The sequence below is a fragment of the Bos taurus genome, chromosome 29 (assembly GCF_002263795.3).
Source record: "Bos taurus isolate L1 Dominette 01449 registration number 42190680 breed Hereford chromosome 29, ARS-UCD2.0, whole genome shotgun sequence".
Taxonomy (NCBI): Eukaryota; Metazoa; Chordata; class Mammalia; order Artiodactyla; family Bovidae; genus Bos; species Bos taurus.
In genome coordinates, this window is record NC_037356.1 from 9687829 (window position 1) to 9709859 (window position 22031).

A 22031-nucleotide genomic window follows, 5' to 3' on the forward strand; every position below is an offset into this window, starting at 1 on the left:
TCAAACTCAAAGATGCCACCGGCCATTTTCAAAACAATATTTTTGCCAGGGGCTGCCAGCTGCAATTTTATGGCCCCAAAGTCCTTACTTTGAGCCCTTACTTCTCACCAATTCCAACCCTAATTCTTGACAAACATGTAACTGTGGTTTGGGCCTGTATGTTGCTGTCGTTGTTAAGTCACTAATTCGTGTCCGACTCTTGGGCCCACGGACTGCAGCTCACCAGACTCCTCTGTCCCTGGGATTTTCCAGGCAAGAATCCTGGACTGGGTTGCCATTTCCTTCTCCAGAGGATCTTCCCAACCCAGGGAATTGAATCTGCATCTCCTGCATTGGCAGGTGGATTCTTTACCACTGAGGCACCAAGGAAGCCCTTTTGCCTACATAAGCCTCCCCATTCTGCAGTCAGTGGAACACAGTTCAGCTGCTTCTTGCATCTGTGTCTCCTGGGCTACAGCCCTAAGTTTGGCTTGAATAAAACTCTTTCCTATTTTTATTATAGGTTGTTTATTGAGTATTAACATAGTAATGTGTCAACTTCCTTCCTCCATGCAATTTTGTTAAAAATTCTGAGAAGGAACACAAATGTGGGTTTCAAAAAAGAATCTATACTCTTACTTATTATACTTTTAAAACCTGTAACTATATCTGTACCTATTGCTATGCCTATGTCCATACTCATTGTCGAAAACTGGGTTGAGGGCGGGGAATAAATATAAAGGAGAAAATAAAAACCACCATCACCTAGAGATTTAGTATTATGCAATAAGATATTTTGCTAAAGGGAAAGAGAGAGGAAGACCACATTCACATAACTTTAATATAGTATATTGTTAGAACTGTTCTATTTTATTATTATTTATTGTTAACCTCTTACTGTGCCTAATTTAGAAATTAAACTCTATCATAGGTGTGTATGTGAAGAAAAGACATAGTATATAAAGGGTTCGGTACTATCCATGATTTCAGGCATCCCTTGGGAGTCTTGGAACAAATTCCCTGAGGAAAAAGGCTGACTAAGATGTGATCACTCTGCAGATTCAACATTGGCAGTCTCAGTTCTTCGCCAACAACCACAGAGGTCTATGGCCTTATTTTCTTGAGAGAGATTAAGAAAAGTTCAGTTGCTCAGAAGTCATGGACGACCTACTCTGGGCCCTGAGCTCTTTGTTAGGGGCTGAATTTGTATAAGAGAAACGTAAGATGGTGCCGGGGACCCTTGGATGATCCTTCCTCAGATGGTGAGGGGGGCGTCTTGACTATTCATCGTGTGACGAAAGTCCCGTCACCTGGGACCTCAGGGAACAGCTGAAGTGTCGCCAGAAGGGCGCGGGAAGGCCCAGGCTGTTCCACTCCATGAGGCTGTTTATTTAGTTTCAACAAAGGAAGAGAACGGAAAGCATGCGAATGCTCAACTTACGTCTTGTACTAGATCATGAGAATTTTTAAATGTTCGCCTGTTTGGAAACCTCTGTTGAAGAAGAGAAAGACTGGCCTCTGGCTGACCCAGAGGAGAGAGAAGGAGCCATAGCTGGATGCCATCCCTGTGGGCCGTGGGGAAAAGGTGAGAAATCAGACTGCAGTCACGGAGCTGGACTTTCTGCCCACCTCTCAGAAGCCACGGTGCGCCAAGTCTTCAGTTACGCTGCGAAACGAGCGCAGGGAGAATCTGGCTGTCGCTGAATGTTACCTCCAGTGTTAAATAAAAGGGCACTTGGTGAAAAGTCCGTTCCCGTGGGTGCTGTCAGTGTTCTGACCCTCTCACTCACCATCTTCTAAAAAGAACATACAGACTCGGAGTCTCACAAGAAGAACATTGGATTTTCCCCGAATGTCGTTGAGACCTGGTCTCCAGCATTGCTCCCCAGTTTCAACCTTGTCCCCCTCCAATAGACGGCCTCCTACTCCCAAGACCCACGTGTCCACGGGGGTCTGCTAATCTGACCCTGCCCTTGCCCTCTCTTGCTCCCTCTGCCTTCTCTCTGTTCCTGGACTGCGACACGCCCTTCCTCACCCGCCCTCTTTTCCATGAGCCTTTCCGGCCCTCACGCTCTGGCTCTGTAACATACATCTGTTCCTCCTCTTTCTGAGATCAGCTCCCACATCGCCCCCTCAGACGAGCTCTTCCTGCTCCCTGCGACTGAAATGACCGAGAATGTACGCACTGAGTCTGTCCCATCCTTCGGTTATGCTGTTGCGGAGCACCCTACACTGTTCTTCCGTAGCATCTTCTTTAGAGGTATGCAATTTTTCAGGAAAGACCGGACTGTGTTTAATGTCCATCTCCCGTGCTTCGTTAGGAAGGGACCGTGTGGGCCTGTTAACTGTTGTCCTCTAGTGATCAGGATTTGCCTGTATTTGGTTAACATTCAAATACTTGCTCAACAGGCATGAAGTGCCTTCTTATTTGAAAAAAAAAACTGACATGTATTCATTCACTGCCTAAGTGTTACACATTAAAACACCTACCCGGGACCCAAAGTTGAAGTTCAAAAGCTATCGAAGGGCTTACTCTCCATCAGTTAGATAAAACACAAACAAACAACAGGTATCACCTCTAGTCTCGTCTCTAGCTCCTGGGATAGAAATATTAAGATATTCTTATTAAAGTGAAAGTCGCTCAGTCATGTCCGACTCTTTGTGACCTCAGGGACTATCCAGTCCGTGGAATTCTCCAGGCTAGAATACTGGAGTGGGTAGCCTTTCCCTCCTCCAGGGGATCTTCCCAACCCAGGGATGGAATCCAGGTCTCCTGCATTGCAGGCAGATTCTTTACCAGCTGAGTCACCAGGGAAGCCCGTTCTTATGAAAAATAATTATAAATCATTTGGTTTTCATTTGTAGGCATTTGAGGACAATGCAAATTGGAATGTCTAGAAATAAAAAGTTAAATGAAGAAGAGAAGTGTGTGTACATTTACTCTTTTGTAAACGGACACTGAGGTGTGCTCTATTTGAAGAGGTAAGCCAGCAAGTTGCTGTGCATTTGAGGGAGGGTGACCAATAATTCAATGGAGGGGGCGAGGGAGCCAAGACCCATTCACGAATGCTGTTTCATAGCTTGGCTTGTGTTACTGCCAACGTGCCAAAACCTAAAAAAAAAAATGCACATAGCACGAGAGTGAAATTATGCCTCTAATCCAGCTTCCTCGACAGCTTTGGAGCGCTTCATGTTCCGCTGGAGTTATGCGAGTGTTAGCAGTGCTTGCCACTTATGTATGAGAACTTTAAGATTCCATAATCTAAACTTACTGATAGTCTAGAAGTGCTTCACTGATAGGCAATTTGACTTCTTTTGGCGGCCCATCTTGAATATCCCTTTTATTTGTTTTCGCCGCGGTTTCCATTGTGTTGCTTAGCTAGTAAGAAGAATACCTGCTTGAAAAAAGAGACACAGGAAAAATAAATAAATCCTTTGTTCCTTTACTTGTGTTTATCATATAAAGCACTACTGGGACTTAACTTTAAACTGGCTCTTCCATCCAGATTGCTCCCGTATCCCCAGAGCTGACATCATCCATAATGCTGGGTCATCAGGAATCAACTGGATTCTTGAGTCTGAGTTCTATGCTTAGAGCAGGTCCAGACCAGTACCCCAAACTTTCTGAGACTCACTCTCTTAAACGATCCATCAACAACTGTTGCCCCCATCGAGCTTCATTAAGAGCAAGAATTTAACTTTTTCAATCATTTCATGTCTCCACAGTGTTTGGCAGAGTGCCCTGCCTATAACAGCAGCTCAATAAATGTCTTTTAGTTATTAAAAATTAAGATGAAACAAAAGCACAACCTTTTATGAGGATCAGGAAACTTGGCTCCAAAAGAGTCAGAACAGGGATCCAAAGAAACTAGGTTTGGCCAGGGTTGCTATAAAGAGCAAATATAAGGACTTTAATAAAAATGTCTTTTAAATGGTTAAGAGGTTTATAAATGCAAAATAACAAGAGTGATAAAAATAATGTATTCTCATTACCAGTGACTGTTTATCAGCTATTAATTGCTTTTGTATCTTATAATAAGAAACATCAAAAATAATATTTTTTAAAAGGGAAAATCAGACTCACTGTTTTTAGTTTTTATGGTAAAGAGGAACACTTTGAGAATTTGGTATAAGTACTAATGCACATCTTTTAAGATCATAGTTTTTCTTGACAGATTTTTATCTTTGGATTTTTATTAATGTATATTGTCACTCTGCTTATTAACTTATATGTAGAGTATATCATGTGAAATATTGGGCTGGATGACTCACAAACTGGAATCAAAATTCTGGGAGAAATAATAGCAACCTCAGATATGAAAATGATACCCCTTTAATGGCAGAAAGTGAAGAGGAACTAAAGAGCCTCTTGATGAAGGTGAAAGAGAAGAGTGGAAAAGCTGGCTTAAAACTCAACATTGAAAAGACTAAGATCAAGGCATCTAGTCCCAGCACTTCATGGCAAATAGATGGGGAAACAATGGAAACAGTGACAGACTTTATTTTCTTGGGCTCCAAAATCACTATGGATGGTGACTGCGGCCATGAAATTAAAAGATGCTTGCTCCTTGGAAGACCTAGGAGTGTATTAAAAAGCAGAGACATCACTTTACTAACAAAGGTCCATATAGTCAAAGCTATGGTTTTTCCAGTAGTCATGTATGGATGTGAGAGTTGGACTATAAAGAAGGCTGAGTGAAGAACTGATGCTTTTGAACTGTGGTGCTGAACTCTTGAGAGTCTCTTGGACTGCAAGGAGATCAAACCAGTCCATCATAAAGGAGATCAGTCCTGGGTGTTCATTGGAAGGACTGATGCTGAAGCTGAAGCTCCAATACTTTGGCCACCTGATGCGAAGTTCTGACTCATTGAAAAAGACCCTGATGCTGGGCAAGATTGAGGGCAAGAGGAGAAGGGGATGACAGAGGATTAGATGGTTGGATGGCATCACTGACTCAATGGACATGAATTTGAGCAAACGTAAGGAGATGATGAAGGACAGGGAAGCCTGGCGTGCTGCAATTCATGGGGTTGCAGAGAGTTGGACATGACTTGGCAGCTGAACAACAACAACAGATCTCAAGAAGGTAAGTACCTAACCTGCATTCAATGTATTACTAGGTGGGTGTGGGTGGGTGTGGTAGGAAAAACAACCTTTGTAGTTATTTGTTAAAATGGCTGGAAACTCCATGAGAGTGGGGGTGATGTAATTCTTGTACATTTCTATATTACCCCTCCTAGCACAGTAGATCTGGTCCTTGTCAAATGAACAATTAGATGGATGAATCAGGTAGACATATTTTAATCCTAGATCTACCACCTACTATCTAGGTGACCTTGAGTAGGCTACTTAATCTTTTTGAGCTTCAGTTCCATCATCTGTAAAGTGAGAACAAAATTCTTATTTTAAACACTGGTAAGGATGAAACGGGTTAGTATTTAAAGCACCTGGCATAGTGTCTGCCATACAGAAAGAACTGAGTAAGTATTTTTGCCCCTTTAGTTATGGCTCCAGAAGCATAATCTGGTAAATTTCGGGTAACTAAAGCAGAGGACTGTCTGCCTGCTACCAAGTAAGAGGTGAGGTGTAAAGACGAATCCATGTGGTTTTCGACCATCAGCCTTCATCACCGATTTGGATCACCGAATAGGCAATCTACACAAATCATTCAGATCCACAATGGAAACACTCTCTGAAATAAAAACACACTTTTCCCCTACAGACTTGCTGTTTGCATAACCAGACCTCTAGCGAGGTTCAGTCTTGGTGCCTAAGACTTTTCTAGCCAAGTGTGTTCATCTCTGTATCCTAATAGATTCTAGGATTTGTGAATGTAAATATACTACAACACTTTTTAACTGAAAACCACAAAGGTAACATATCAGAAAGATTCAATTCAGTAAGACAGGTTAATATATTGTGTTATCGTCTCAGATGTGGAAGTATTGAGAATGATTCCATAGGCTGCATACTGGCACAGTTCACAGAAACATCTCTAGGAAAACAAAGTTGCTATCTTTTGTTTCAGGAAAACTGAATTTTTATATTACTTTCTATTTTAAAATTAGGATTTTTAACTTAACAGCTACACAAAACCATAGCATGCTGTCAAGGGTTGCTTTTTACAAGAACGTAGTGTTTAACAAAAACTTTTACTATAAAATATTTTATTTAAAAGCTGAAGCAAATAACATTAATCTCTAATTTTCTTTCTGAGTCATATGGAAGAGATCAAGTGTTATAGTTCCCACCTGTGGTACCCATCTGGTGCTGGAGGAAAAATGACCTCATTTTGCTCAATTACTTCAGTTACCTGGCTCTTATGTTTCTGACTCTCTGACCAATTTACAGTTAGTTACCTAACTGCAGCTCAAGGCAAAAGATTTTAATAAAATATGAGTGAAAATGTGGATCCATTAAGCATAAGTGGTTTGTGCATAAACTATATTAAGATTCATTGTTTCACATACTTTACAGAAAATTAGAAAGCCATTTGGGTCACCTGCTTAACAGTTGCTTTTTTGCAGTGAGCTAATTGCATTCCGTCAGAATGTACTTTTGCATCAGATAATGTCCTACAAACAATGGGGATTTTAATAAACATTGACAAGGATTTACAGTTCCTGACCACCTAGAGGATTCCTCGGGAAAAGGGGAGAAGTCTAGAAAAAACAGCTACAAAATAACTATCCTCCAAGAAGATTTCACTTAAAATAATTCCTGACAAACGAATACTTGCCCAGATTTGTCAGTAACTTCAAACATCTATTAAGGGCCTGTTCGTCTGTGGCAATTTTTCTGGCCTGTAGTTATAAAATATAAAAGAGGTGAGACTTCTACTTAGACTGATAGGAAGAAAGAAGCATACTCCAATGGAACTTAAAAAAAGAAGAGAGAGAGAGAGAGCAACTCTAAAAGGCTTTAGAAAACCATACAAGTAATAAATGCTAGAGAGCTACTTCCCCAGGGCATGATCTTTTGTGCTTGTTTTTCCTCTCCCAACTCTGTTGGGGCATCAATAACATACATTACGGGTGGCACTAGTGGAAAGAACCCACGTGCCAGTTCAGGAGACGTAAGAGACACCAGTTCGATCAGTGGATCAGGAGGAGGAAATGGGAACCCACTGCAGTATTCTTGCCTGGAAATTTCCATGGAAACAGGAGCCTTGTGGGCTACAGTCTATGGGGTCACAAAGAGTTGGACAGTACTGAGTGCACGCATGTGCACACCCACACACAAATACACACACCCAGTGAGGGCAGGAGAAGAGGCTGGGTTTTAAGGCCTTGGGTATCCAGCATTTTCAGAGACTATTCCATACTCATTTTCTATCAGGAAATGTTTCAAAAAGTATTCCCCAAATGCTTCTCAGTGAAAAGTAAGAAGTCTATTTAGTAAAAAGCAATATATAGTAAGCCATCTTCTTCAAATATCCTCTCATCCCATAATGCTTTGACTCTGTAAAGTGTGTTAGTCACTCAGTTGTGTCCAACTCTTTGTGATCCCATGGACTGTAGCCCACCAGGCTCCTCTGTCCATGGGATTTCCCAGGCAGGAATACTAGAGTTGGCAGCCATTCTCTTCTCCAGGGAATCTTCCTGACCCAGGGGCCAAACTCAGGTCTCCTGCACTGCAGGTGGATTCTTTACGTTCTGCATTATCCCCCAAACAAGGAGTCTGTCCTTTCCTGCACTGTCTCAGGGTCCTGGCTCAATACCTAGAAAGTTCCTCATGACTTTGTGGAGCCATGAATATCCAGAAGCTTCCTAATGACTCCTTTCATAGTTCTATGGAGGCTGGGAGTGGCAGTTCTGCCCTCATGCCTTTCTAGATGTTTGAAGTAGATCCTGATGTTTGCTAGCTAATGTTTCATATATAGATTGAAATGGTGGATATTTACTTAATAGCATCAGTAATGATAAAAGTTCTGAATAAGATTCCATCAGGGGTTGAGACCATGATTTATTTAAAAAAAGATCTCTCTATGAGTATTGGAAGTCTTGAAGTCTAGACATGGCTTTGCCATTAACAAGCTATAAAATTATGTCAGTCTAACAACAGCTGTAATAATGCAGTACTTCCAAAAGCCTTTGTTAACGAACAATCTGACATCTAACCATTAAGGCACTCATCTTCAACAAGGCATAACTCCTCAAATACTGAAAGGTAACTACTTCAGCAACTCATTTTGGGAATTCAAAAACAGATATTACCATATAGGTCACCATCTCCCATTAGGCACAAACTGGGTGTTCAGACCTGATTCAAATGCCCGACTGGCAAATAATATGCACACTTTCTTTCCTGATGGTCCTATTTATTTGCTCATAATATTGTATATACCCTGATTGGAAAGTAAAATGACTTTTAAATTCAAATTCTCAGTTAGGCTAGGATACTATTTTTAATACAATCTAAAATGTTGTGGAAATGTTCTCCAGCATATATTAAAAAAAAAAAAAAACCTGAATGCATTTAAAGGCTCTTAGTAGTGATGATATCACCTAAATTTAGTCTCACAAAATTTCAGACCCACCTCATTTGTACAGATCATGTACATATAGCCTCAAACAACTTTAAAATGTAAGATACAGCCAATTTGGAAAAGAAACATAACCATGAAGAGAATATGGTGAGAATAATGGACATATATACATGCAGGACTTTCCACACTCTGATGGCGAAGGAGAATGAAAAGACCTCTCTCCTTTAACAGTGAATAAAGCGTGCCAACTGGGGCTCGGTCTTGGGGGTGGTGGAAAGAAAACAATGAGCAATTATTATACATGTTGATAAATACCTAATCTTATTCTTTTCCTTCTCTGCCTTCACAGGAAGCTTTCTCTCTTTTTTTGTCATCAGATGTGACATGTTCTCTCACCTCCCAACTGCTTTCTCAACTCTCTCCACCCAGCAGAGAATTATGGGGTAAGAAGGGGAATGAGGAGACAAACAAGCTGCGATACAAATCTAATAGATTAATAAAAGAAAGAAGCCAAGCGTCCTATTTAGAACTAAGGATGCTGCCAGCAGCCAGGGCAAGAAGCTGAGGGTGAAGAGCCATCAATGCCACACCCAGAGCTTATAAAGCTCCTGCAGCGGGAGGGCTCCATGCTGGTACTAAGGACGCAAAGATTTGCGGGGTCTGTTATCTAAAGCCTTTCACCAGACTGCGGATTCAGCGAGAAGAGCATTAAGGAGATTGGAGTCTAGACCTAGCTCCTCCATGAAGGAGTTTTATAAACTCGGACAGGTCTCTAGACCTCTCTGACCCTCGCTTTCTCTTCCATCTTTCCTACCTGTCAGGATTATTAATGAGGCTCAAATGCTTTGGGAAAACTGCCAAGCGATAAAGCCCCATACGAACAGAAGGCATGATTAGTCTACTGAGCATCCGTTGTGTGCCAGAGGCTGAGGGCATCACGAAGGTTACAAACCTGAGATAAAGTCAGATCCTGCTCTCCGGAACTGAGATCTCAGAAAGGCAAATGAGCAACGTATCCAGGGGTTCTACTGTGAGGCGGAAAGAGAGATGCGTTAGTATTCTGATCGGATCCAAAAAGTTCTTCCTCCCTTTGTGTCTCCTGAGTGAAAGGTTAGAAGGTTAGCGGCTCCTAACCGCCCAGCACTTCACTCGATGTTGGACCCCCAGAAAGTCGGAACCCCAGGCCCGTTTTGTGGCGGAGCCAGCTGCAGGGCCAGTGGGTACCGGGCGGAGATGCTCATAAAAAGTCTTAAGAGTCAGACTGGAAGGAGCCGGGGCCGAGCAAGGAGGCTAGGCGGTGTCCTGACCTCCCCTGGACGGTTTCCGGGTGCGGATACACAGCAGTGGACCCGAAGGCAGCGCGCACGGCCGGCGGGCGGACCAGGCCAGTTCACTCCAGTGCAGCCGCAGCGCCCCCCGTTTCCAAGGCGACCGGCGCGCGCGGGCCTCCCCAGTCCACCACCGCAAGCCGCGAGCGGCGGGCCGGGCCCGCCCCCTGGTGGCCGCAGCGGGGAACAGTCAGGTCGCGGGTCCGCGCTCCCGTTGCCTCCCTACCCGGTTCTCACCGTCTCAACTCGCGCAGCTGCACCCAGACTCCCTCAGTTCAGTTCAGTCGCTCAATCGTGTCCAACTCTTTGCAACCCCATGGGATGCAGCACGCCAGGCTTCCCTGTCCATCACCAACTCCTGGAGTTTACTCAAGCTCATGTCCATTGAGTCGGTGATGCCATCCAGCCGTCGCATCCTCTGTCGTCCCCTTCTTCCGCCTTCAATCTTTCCCAGCATCAGGGTATTTTCCAATGAGTCAGCTCTTCGCATCAGGTGGCCAAAGTACTGGAGTTTCAGCTTCAACATCAGTCCTTCCAATGAACACCCAGAACTGATCTCTCCTTTAGGATGGACTGGTTGGATCTCCTTGCAGTTCAGGGGACTCTCCACAGTCTTCTCCCAACACCACAGTTTAAAAGCATCAGTTCTTTGGCGCTCATCTTTCTTCACAGTCCAACTCTCACATCCATACATGACCACTGGAAAAACCATAGCCTTGACTAGACGGACCTTTGTTGGCAAAGTAATGTCTCTGCTTTTTAATATGCTGTCTAGCATATTAGGTTGGTCATAACTAACCTAGGTTGATCTAGGTCTGGATTGGTCATAACTTATCTTCCAAGACTCACTCGCCCACTTTTAACTCCCTCGCGAGGCGAACTGGGAGGCCGCGAGTGGTGTAGAGGCTTGAGATCTAGGCTCTGTGTTGTGACTGTAAGCTACTCGCTGTTTCTTCCGTTGTGAAGTTAGACATCAGGATTTGACCGTGGTTTTCCGACAGCTTGTAGGATGGGAAAGGGATGTGCGTTCTGCTCGCCTCTCCGCACCCCGCCCCTTCCACCACGGAGGCCTCTCTCCTGCCTGCTTTCATTTTGTGTAAGCATTTTCTCGGGTTTAACTCCAAGGAGAACTGCAGACCCCTGGACTAAATGCTTTTAAGGTAACTGGAAATGGCAACCCACTCCAGTATTCTTGCCTGGAGAATCCCAGGGACGGAGGGGCCTGGTGGGCTTCCGTCTATGGGGTCGCACAGAGTCGGACACGACTGAAGCGACTTAGCAGCAGCACAGCTCTAAAAGCCCCTGATACTGCTTATGTTCCTTCTCGTTTTATCTTTTTTTGGCTCCAAAACCTCAAGAAAACCAGTATAGATTTCGTCTTTCCCTCTCTTTCCACTTTTGGCAGCTCTGGTTTTGGAGAAGACTCTTGAGAGTCCCTTGGACTGCAAGGAGATCCAACCAGTCCATCCTAAAGGAGATCAGTCCTGAATATTCATTGGAAGGACTAATACTGAAGCTGAAACTCCAATACTTTGGCCACTTGATGTGAAGAACTGACTCACTGGAAAAGAACCTGATTCTGACAACTGAGCGACTGAACTGAACTCCTAATTTCAAGGGGGAAAAATATACACCTACAACCTGTGAATTTCCCCTTTTCCTCACCTGGATTCATTCTCATTTCCTGCCTCAAGACAATTTCTTATATACTGAGAGCACTTAGTTACATTTGAGTCAAGTAGGCATCCTTTTTGTCTTGGAAGTCTAACATTTGGCATCCTTGAATTTGATTTTTTAAAAATACATTTTCATGTATTTCGTGATTAATGCTGTTACGTGAATACATATTAAGAGCTTATGGAGGAGAACTGAAGCAGCGAATAAAAATATTAATTACCTTTGGTTAAGGTAATTTTTCTAAGTAAAAAGTCACCTGAGACCTAGCTAGTTTGAGGTCATTTATGTCTTCTACCTTGTTCAAACTGCCCTTTATTCTACTAGGGTTTTATATTTGTTCAGTGTTAATTTGCTGTGTTCTACACATCTGATAAAGTGTTTTTAGTTCCTTGGTCTTCTCTAGAACAGCAGCAAGAGGTTGGGGAGTAAAATAATTGAATAGAGTACAGGTATAAGAGGAAAAAAGTTACCACCATCCCAATTTTTAAAGCATGGGGATTTTTTGTTGTTGGTAAACAGAAAAACAATTTTGTGATTCTTCAGGACTTTGAATTCCTTCCCAAATCACGTTCTATAAATCCCAGGCCAGCTTCTTTTGCTAGAGGCTGGGCCCATGGTCAAAATGTACTTTTACCCTATTGTTTATCTCCTGTACAGTTTTTCTTACGGTGTTTGCCAGTTGGTGGTCAAACAGTGAAGCCGGATAAAAACCATTTGCTGAGTTTCTTCATTTGGCATTGGTTTTCTGTGAGCCTTGCCATGTTGAATGATGCAGAAATAGAGGTAGGAGAGTGTCTGTGGTAGAAAAAGCCAAATGTTGTCTGATTTTGGCAGAAACACAAAAAATTTGTTTGGTATTTCTGTGGCTAAACATTTTTATACTTTTAAACTTATTTTCATTACCTCTGCAAATAAACCATAAGGCAGTCAACCAAATGTATTAAGTCTCACAATAATTTTTAGAAATATGAGCTAGTGATTAACCCACTGATTTTGTAAAACAGTTCAGACTTCTGGTAAATCAGAGCTTTAACTGACAACAAAATTACTTTTAAGCACTGGAAAAGCCCTGCTGTAACTTCTTATCCAAAAACTTGGTTCCCGAAAAATTGGAAGCAGTCAAATTGGTGTTTTGCAAAAAAGTCATGAAGTAAAATGCTCTCTTGAGAGGGAAAGTTTACATCACCTTTAAGCAGGCATGGTGACAAGCTCATTGAAGGGATAATGTTTTGACCTGTCATCCACTGGTATGATTATAAAATGGGGTTGTTTCCACTTTATTTATGTGTGCTTAGCCGCTCAGTCATGTCTGATTCTTTGCTACCCTTTGGACTGTAGTCCGCCAGGCATCTCTGTCCATGGGATTTTTCAGACACGAATACTGGAGGGGGTTGCCATTTCCTCCTCCAGGGGTTAAAGTTTGCATTTTTTTCCCCCTTCAGGCTGGAGGTATGGCTCTTCAGCCTATGTCTCTTCATCTCTTCAAACCAAGTTTAAGTTGAATGAAGACTGCTCTGGCAAAAAAGAAGTCACTTCTCTTCTCTCCCACTGATCTCCTCTGAGTACGTTTGGAAATGTGTGATCTCTGTTCACTCTGGAGAAGAGGAGCCCAGGATGCTAAGTTGGAGACAGAAGGTCATGTCCCAGGAGCTTGAGCCAGGTGCTGCACATGGTGCTTGAAGCCTTCAGTGTGTGGTGACATGAGAGCAATTCAGCTTTCAGGCCATTTTCAAACATGACCACATAGGATAAACATTCAGGTAAATGTGTGCGTGCGTGCTAAGTCACTGCAGTCATGTCCGACTCTTTGCAACCCTGTAAACCACAGCTGGTCAGGTTCTTTTGTCCATGGGATTTTCTCCAGGCAAGAATACTGGAGTGGGTTGCCATGCCTTCCTCCAGGGGATCTTCCCCCACCAGGGATCAAACCCTCATTTCTTGTGTCTCCTGCATTAGCAAGGGGGTTCTTTACACACTAGTACTGCCTGGGAAACCCCATTCAAGTAAATAGAACATGACAAAAAAATCTGGAAATACATATAGCCAGTTGCTTTAGACAAAAATGCCAAGGTAATTAACAAAAGGATACTATTTTCAACAAATGCTACTGTAGCAATTGCATATCTGGGGAGAAAAAAGTGAGACTTACCTTGACCATACAGAAGAAAATTAAAATGAATCATAGATCTGAACATAAAAGCTGAAGCTATAGAACTTTTAGAGTAAAACATAGAAGAAAATCTTTGTGACCTTAGGTAGGCAAAGAGCTTGAATCTAAAGAGAAAGAGAGAGAATAATAATTTGGACTTAATCAAAATTAAATATTTCTGCTCTTTAGTTAGTTTCTTTAAAAAGAAAATGGAATTTTAATCACTCACTTGGTATGTTTTTAAGGTCAACAGGCAGGAATTCTTAAGAAACAGTTACATGAGTTTCAAAACAAAGAGTCATCATGTACAGTATTTTTGTCTTTTGGTTCCTTGAAGTCAAGTCAAATGCAAGAATGTTCTAGGCAATCATGGAACATTTCATTGGCACTGTAAGGAAATCCCCTGATTTGTGTCCAGAAGTTATCTTGGGGCCCCCATGCATTGAAAAAGAATAAATTTTATGGCAGAAGAGGAATATACATTTGAGAGAAGGGGACTAGGGAAGAAAAGAACTTTGAGTGCAGTCCTCAGGGATGAAGGGGAAGTGAGAGCGGAGGGATTTTCAGTGCTCAGTGCATTATTCTGGGAAGTCTCTCAAGGGTTCAGACAAGCTCCCTCTTTCACCTAGGTTGCTGCAGCCCAGTGTCAATCACACAAGCTCAGTTTTAGGTATCAGGCTCTTCCTGCTCGAGGTTTCATTTGGAGATGGATCTGCATGCCTGAAGACTGTATGATCACTGCTGCCCAGACTGAGAAAGACTTTAGGAACCTTAGTTTAGGGACCACATACTTATTTACTCGATTTTGCAAAATTGTTCTGTTTCCAAATATGAGTGACTTTATGTTTAGCAGTAAAATTCCCAGGTGTTTAGTCTTTAATTAGTTTTAAGAAGATGAAAAGGCAAACCACAATCTGGAAAAATATTTTCAATTTATATACTTGACTAAAGGCTGGTATCCATAATTTATAAATAACTTCTAAAGCTCAGTAATGAGAAAATAGAATAGTTGGATATAAATGCCAAACGATTTGAACAGACACTCTGCAAAAGAAAATATATCATTGGCCAACTGGTATATAAAAACATGCTCAACATCATTAGTCTATAAGGGAAATACAAAATAAACCCCAATGAGATATCACTATTTACCCATTAGAATGGCTAAACTTAAAAAGACTGATAATACTATGTGTTGACAAGGATGTGGAGCGGTTAGAACTTTCTTGTATTACTGGTGGAAGAGGAAGATGACACAACCATTTTGGAAAACAATTTGGCAATCTCTTATAAAGTTAAGCATATCTACTGTATGACCCAGCTACCACACCCTTGTTTTCCCTCGTAGCTCAGTCGGTAAAGAATCCACCTGCAGTGCAGGAATCTGCCTGCAATGCAGGAAACCCAGGCTTGATTTCTGGATCCAGAAGATCTGCTGGAGAAGGAAATGGCAACCCACTCCAGTGCTGCATGGGAAATCCCATGGACAGAGGAGCCTGGTGGGCTATAGTCCATGAGGTTGCAAGAGCTGGACACAACTTAGCAACTAAACCATCACCATACCAGTAGATATTTATCCAAAAGAAATGAAAATGAATGTCCAAGCAGCTTTATCATGATAATGTAAATCTGGAAACAACTCAGATGTCCATTAGGAAGTAATTGCATAAGCAAAAAGTTTACATTCATACAATAGAATCTATTTAGTAATAAACAAAGAAATTAACTATCCGTACATCCAACAGCATGATGGTCACAAAAGCATTTAGCTAAGTGAAAAAGTCAAGCGTGAAAAGTTATATACCGTATCACAGAAAATTCTGAAAGTAGATCACTGGTTACTGAATGCTGATGGGGGTGGGGGTGGGGGGGATGAAGGGATTGACTATAACAGGACAGGAGGGAACTTTTCAGGAGGAAGGAAATGTTCTAGAGCTCGATTGTGGTGATGGTTACAAGGGTGTATGTATTTGTTAAAACTCATCAAATTATCTTTAAATGGGTGCGTTCTATCGTATGTAGATTACGTGTTTAAAGTTAATTTAAAAATGGCTACACGTTATTTGATAACTCCTCTCATCAAGAAATGGGATCTGTTTCCTCTCCTTGAATATGGGTGGTCTTATGCCTTGCTTCAACTAACAGAATATGGCAGAAACGACTCTATGTTGCTTCCAAAGCTGGATCATAAACACGCAGGCAGCTTCTTCCAGGTTCTTTTGGGATACTTGCTGTGGGGGAGGTCAGCTGCCTGTAGAAAGTCCACTCTGAGATGACCATACTAGATAGACCAAGTGTATGCTCCGTGGTCAACCAGCTGAGTTCTGCCTTCCAGCCCGAAAAGTGCCAGGCATGTGAGTGAAACCAACTTGGATCTTCCCAACCAGCCCATCTATCAGCTGTGTATTGCTGAGTTGATTTCAGTTGATGCCACAAGCGGATCATCAGTTACTAACCTACGGAGTCTAGGATATGGTTGTTTAAAACCATCGAGTTTTGATAGTGCATTAATGGTCCATTACTACATAACAGATTACCCCACATTTAATGATTCAGACAACAATAATCACTTACTATCTCACAGTTTTTTATGGCTCAGGAATTTAGGAGCAAGTTGACTGGGCAGTTCTAACTTGGGGTATCTCATGAGGTCAGATGTTGGACAGATTCTGACTCTTGCCTGGAGGAGGTTTCAGTCTAGGGAGAGGAAGGGGCAGTAGAAGCAGGGTTGGGTAACCCCTGGAACAGGGGTGAAAGCAGAGTGTTAAGGGAAAACCCAGCCCAGTCTTGAGACTCAGGGAAAAAACTCCCAGAGGAAGTGAGGTCTAAACCCAGACTTGACAGTGAGCAGGAATGAGTCGTTTTGGAGGCTGGGGCGTGAGAGGGGCTGGGACAGAGACACGGGCGTGTCCCAGGGCCTAGAGGTGGAAATGAACATGATGAGTCAGCTCCTTATGGAGCTGAGAGAAATGGTTAGGGTCTCAGAGAGAGGAACGGAGAGAGAGGGGAGGCTGGGTGAGCCAGCAGGGACACCCTTGTACGATCAGAAGCGTTCACGCTGGCTCCAGTGTGAAGGAGGGTGGGGGAAGTCAGATGGAGACAGTTTCCAGGATGAACTCCACTGACCACGTCTTTTTCTGCCTCAGCGCCTCTCACCTAAGGTCTAGTTTCTCAGGCTCTGCCTTTTGCCAGAGGGCAGTGACTGGCAGAAAGAATGAGCTCATCTCCTGGGCTCAAGTTATCAGCTTGCCCAATCTCTGGAGCCTTCTCTGAGCCTCAGGTGGGATGCCCACCCCCGCACCAGAAAGTCATCTATGAAACTCTGCCTCTAACAAACATATTAAAGGAATCAGAACATGTGGAGTGACACTGCCTCCATATGGAGAATGCGGCCTTACAGATAATAGCTTCCATCTTTTAGAAGCTGTATTTGTACAATTGGTTTTCACTTGGTTTTCTTATTATTGAGGTAAAAACACGTGAGATATACCCTCTTAAAATCTCAGGTGTTTAATAACAATATTGTTAACAACAGGCACTCTGTTTAACAGCAGACCTCTAACATTTATGCAGCTGCATAACTGAAACTTCATTCCTGTTGAACAGCAGCTCCCTATTTCCCCTTCCTATGAGTCTGAGTATTTTAGGTATTTCCTATAAGTGGAATCATAGAGTATTTGTCCTTCTGTGACTGGCTTATTTCACTTAGCATAATGTCCTTCTGGTTCATTCATGTTGTTGCAAGCGGTAGTATTTCCTCCTCCTATTAAAGGTACGTAACAGTCCATTGAATGAATATACCATGTTTTGTTTATCCATTCATCCATCAATGGACACTGACGCTGTTTCCATATTTTGGTTATTGTGAGTAATACTCCAGTGAACTTACAAGTGCGGATGTCTCTTTGAGATCCTAATTTCGGTTCTTTTGGATAAATACTCAGAAATGGGATTGCTGGATCATATGGTAGTTCTATTTTGAATTTTTTGAAGAACCTCTATACTGTTTTCCAAAATTTTAATTCACAATTCAATAGCTTTCCTATCAGAAACAATGATTTAGAACAGACTATGGGAAAATATGCCATATAAAAATATCACAGAGTTTATAATACTGATAATATATAGTCAAAACCTAAATAATATATATATATATATTAAAGCTCTTAAAACTTTTGACTTAGCATATTTCATTGGAAAGGAAATACTATGTACCTAAAGAGAAAATACATAACATTGAAGAATGTCAATGTCAGTCCTTTCCAAATAAATGTTTAAGTTTAATGCAGATCTACAAAAAAATATTTATTTGCAGAAGAGAAAATAGTTGGGGCATTTTCAGGACTATATATTAATATTAGCAAATCCAAGGTAGTGTGCTCTATTTTTAAATAAAAAGAAACAATGAGGCTTTGGATTATTCCCTACATTTCATAGGGTGTTGAAGAAATACTAAATATTTTACCTTTTATACAACGCACTAAGAACACCTCGCAAAAAACCACATGATGTGATTTCTTTTAGATGCTGTGTCCAGAAAAAGCAAATCTACAAACAGACAGAAATTGAGGCCTCAGTTTGAATTGTACACAATAGGGTCACCAGCAGGGGGACCACTTGGAGAGAGAACTGTCCAGATGGCTGCTGAGTCGCTCAACAGGGCTCTGCAGAGAGCCTTTGGGCCCTGAAATGGAAAGATCCTTCTAGTGAATGCACCTGACTTTGGAAATTGCTCACTGTGGGGTGCAGTGAGGCTGAGAGAGACGTAGGATACAGAACCACTCTTTGCTGATGCTTATTTTCTTTAAGACCATGAAATTTGAAGTAAGATAGTTCAGGATTTTTCTGAAGCTGCTTCCCAGCTGTGTGACCTTGAGTAAGTTACTTCACTTTTCTGCACCTCAATTCCTCATCTATAAGTGGAGATAAGGCTTCATACTGTTCTGATGATTAAATAGACACCTGGTACAATTCCTGGCTCATAGTAGCTTCTCCATCATGGTGGTGGTTTAGTCACTAAGTCGTGTCTGACTCATTGAGTGCAGGCTCCTCTGTCCATGGGATTTCCCAGGCAAGAATACTGGAATGGGTTGCCATTTCCTTCTCCAGAGGATCTTCCCAACCCAGGAATACTCTTTCACACTCCATCATAGTCCTTCTAAAATGTTACTTTAGAGAGAACTCCAGAAAGTTGGGGAAGTGGAGATCTTCTGGGTCATATTTGGCTGATCTGGTGGGACCCAAATAGGCATCTCTGATATTATCGCTGAGTCATGTCTGACTCTTTGCGACCCCGTGGTCTGCAGCATGCCAGGCTTCTCTGTCCTTCACTATGTCCTGGAGTTTGCTCAGATTCACGTCCACTGAGTCCATGATGCCATCCAACCATCTCATCCTCTGCCACCTCCTTCTCATTTTGCCTCTAGTCTTTCCCAGCATCAGGGTCTTTTCCAACGAGTCAGCTCTTCGCATTGGGTGGCATTAAGTATCGGAACGTCAGCTTCGGCAACAGTCCTTCAATGAATATTCAGGTTGATTTCCTACCCAGCTCCAAACCTGTATAGTCAACTGCCTACTCAACATCAATTAGATGTCTCACATGTATATCATGCATCAAACTCATCTCCTACCCCCTGTAATCTGCCCCTGCTCCTTGAAGCTATATCCATATTCAGCAAATAGAACCAGAATCCACTTAGCTGTTTAATTCTGCGGACGGGAAGCATTTTCAATTCCTTCCTTCCCCCCCCGCCCCCGCCCCAGATCTAATCAGTCTTTGAGTTCTGTCAGTCTACCCTGAGATTGGGTCGATTGAGCCCATTCATTAATTTTCATCCAAAAATATTTGTTGAGTGGCTCGCTATGGACCAGGCACCAAGCCAGCCTCTGTCTTCACTGCCTCCTTTCTAATATGGCTCACGATTTAGTCCTAATTTGACTGAAGAAATAGATTCCCAACTATTTGCCTGAATTGACTTTTCACCTCCTCTAATCCTTTCTCTACATCCTTCCAGAGGTTCAGTCCTTTGCTTAAGACCTTAAGTGGCTTCCTACAGAGCCCTTAGGAAAGAATTCCTGACACAGTTGGTAAGGCTTTCTAAAAGCCCATCAGGTCTAGGGCAGGTCCACCATTATGTCATTGGTTGGGTTCTCCTAGAAGGATACCTTGAGATTGAAATTTGAGTGCAAACTGTCCATTTGGGAGGTACTCTCAGGACACTCTGGTGGGAAGACAGGAAAATGAAGAGGGAAGGAAAAGAAACCAATTCAGCGTGCATTAGTGAGCAGGTTACTGGGAGATGGGTAACTGGGGCTCAGCCTCACTGGAGAACTCTGGAAGATGGTATATGCTGTGGGCTGAATTGTGTTCCCCCAGAATGTGTATGTTGGAGCCCTGACCTCAACTGTGACTGTGTCTGGAGATAGGGCCTGGTGGTGGTGGTGGTTTAGTCGCTAAGTCGTGTCTGACTATTTCGACCCCATGGACTGTAGCCTGCCAGGCTTCTCTGTGCATGGGATTCTCAGGCAAGAATACTGGAGTGGGCTGTTTTTGGTCCTTCTCCGAGATAGGACATATAAGGAGGTAATTAAAAATCAAGAAGGTCCTACAGTGGGATTGTAAAGGTGGGGCCTAGATATAGTAGGATTAGTGTCTTTATGAAAAGAAGCACCATATTTGCAGAGACGTGGATGGACCTAGAGATGTCACTGAGAGTGAAGTAAGTCAGAGAAAACCAAATATCGTCTATTAACGCGTATGTGTGGAATTTATAAAAATAGTATAGACGAACTTATTTGCAAAGCATAAATAGAGACAGACATAGAGAACAAATGTATGGCTAGTTATCAAGGCTGGAAGGGAGAGCTGGGTGAGCTGGGAGATTGGGGTTGACCTTTACTAACTGCTGCGGCTGCTGCTTAGTCGCTCAGTTGTGTCTGACTCTGTGCGACCCTATGGACTGCAGCTGCTTTGTCCATGGGATTCTCCAGGCAAGTGTAATGGAGTGGGCTGCTGTGCCCTCCTCCAGGGCATCTTCTCGACCCAAAGATCGAACCTGGGTCTCCTTCTTTGCAGGCAGATTCCTTACCACTGAGCCACCAGGGAAGCCCCTGACATATACACACTGCTATGCATAAAATAGATAACTAATGAGAACCTAACTCCACTCATTACTCTGTGGTGACTAAATGGGAAGGAAATTCCAAGGAAGAGGCAATATATGTATATAAATATATTAAAAATCAATATAATAAACATATTTTATATTTAAATAAATATTTTATATATATATGAGGTGAAAGTTGCTCAGTCGTGTGTGACTCTTTATGACCCCATGGGCTATACAGTCCATGAAATTCTCCAGGCCAGAATACTGGGTAGCCTTTCCCTTCTCCAGGGGATCTTCCCAACCCAGGAATTGAACCCAGGTCTCCCACATTGCAGGTGGATACCAGCTGAGCCACCAGGGAAGCCATTTCCTTCTCCAGGGGATCTTCCCGACCCAGGGATCGAACCTGGGTCCTCCCCCATTGTAGGCAGACACTTTTACCGTCTGAGCCACTGGGGAAGTCATATATATATACACATGTGGCCAATTCACTTTACAGAAGAAAGTAATACAACATTGTAAAGCAACTATACTTAAAAAATAAAAGGAAGACGCCGGAGACCTCTCTCTCTGTCTCCTCTGGGGTCACACAAGAGGTCACGTGTGCACACAGAGATCTGGTGGCTGCCCACAAGCCAGGAAGAGAGGCTTCACCGGAAACCAGCCATGCTGGCAGCCTAATCTCAGCCACCCAGCCTCTCAGAGCTGTGAGAAAAAATGCTGCTGTTTTTGGCATTTTGTTACTGGCAGCTCCAGCTAAGGCGGCAGAGAAGAGCCTCAGAGTTGTCAGAGGGCGCCCCCGGGGGGCGTGGGGTGATTAATTCTCAGTCCTCTTTTGCCCTTGGTTCAGGGCGGCCCCAGGGGGCCCTGACTCTCCCGCGGTTAAGCCTGCGCCATGGGAGGGCCGAGCTCCTGTTCACTGTGGTCAGAGGCGCTCCTGCGGGGAAGGAGCCTTCCGTCTGCCTGGTGGGTGCTGAGCGGACGCGGGCGGGCCAGCTGTGTCCCCACGGCTCCCGGAAGGCGTCTCATCTCCTCATGGCTCTCCTTGCCCTGGCCTGAGTCATCGACTCATCTGTTAGCTCTGTAAGGCTGTAACACGGCACCGCTCTGCTTCCCCAGGGTACCACCAGGGCTTAGCACAGAGCCAGATATGTGATAGGTGCCCAAGAGATATTTAGTGAATGTTTGGATAAATGAAATACGATCCTTTCAGAAAGGAACCCAGTCACGTCATGCTTTGTATTTGACAAAAATAATAATAATAATAATAAATTAACACAGCCAGCAACAAAAGCTCTAA

General features: G+C 43.0%; 1 protein-coding gene across 5 annotated transcripts in view; it reads right to left on the reverse strand.

Annotated features, from left to right (window-relative positions):
- The window catches only part of CCDC83 (coiled-coil domain containing 83), a 52194-nt gene extending 42296 nt beyond the window's left edge, over positions 1-9898 (reverse strand). The window contains 5 exon segments of one of the 5 annotated variants that reach the window (NM_001038218.2): positions 3252-3374; positions 3790-3866; positions 6720-6783; positions 9421-9496; positions 9776-9860. In NM_001038218.2, the coding sequence (NP_001033307.1) occupies positions 3252-3346 (95 nt within the window). In that variant the 5' untranslated portion in view covers positions 3347-3374; positions 3790-3866; positions 6720-6783; positions 9421-9496; positions 9776-9860. 5 annotated transcript variants of the gene reach the window in all.
- Between the last annotated feature and the right edge of the window lie 12133 nt (positions 9899-22031).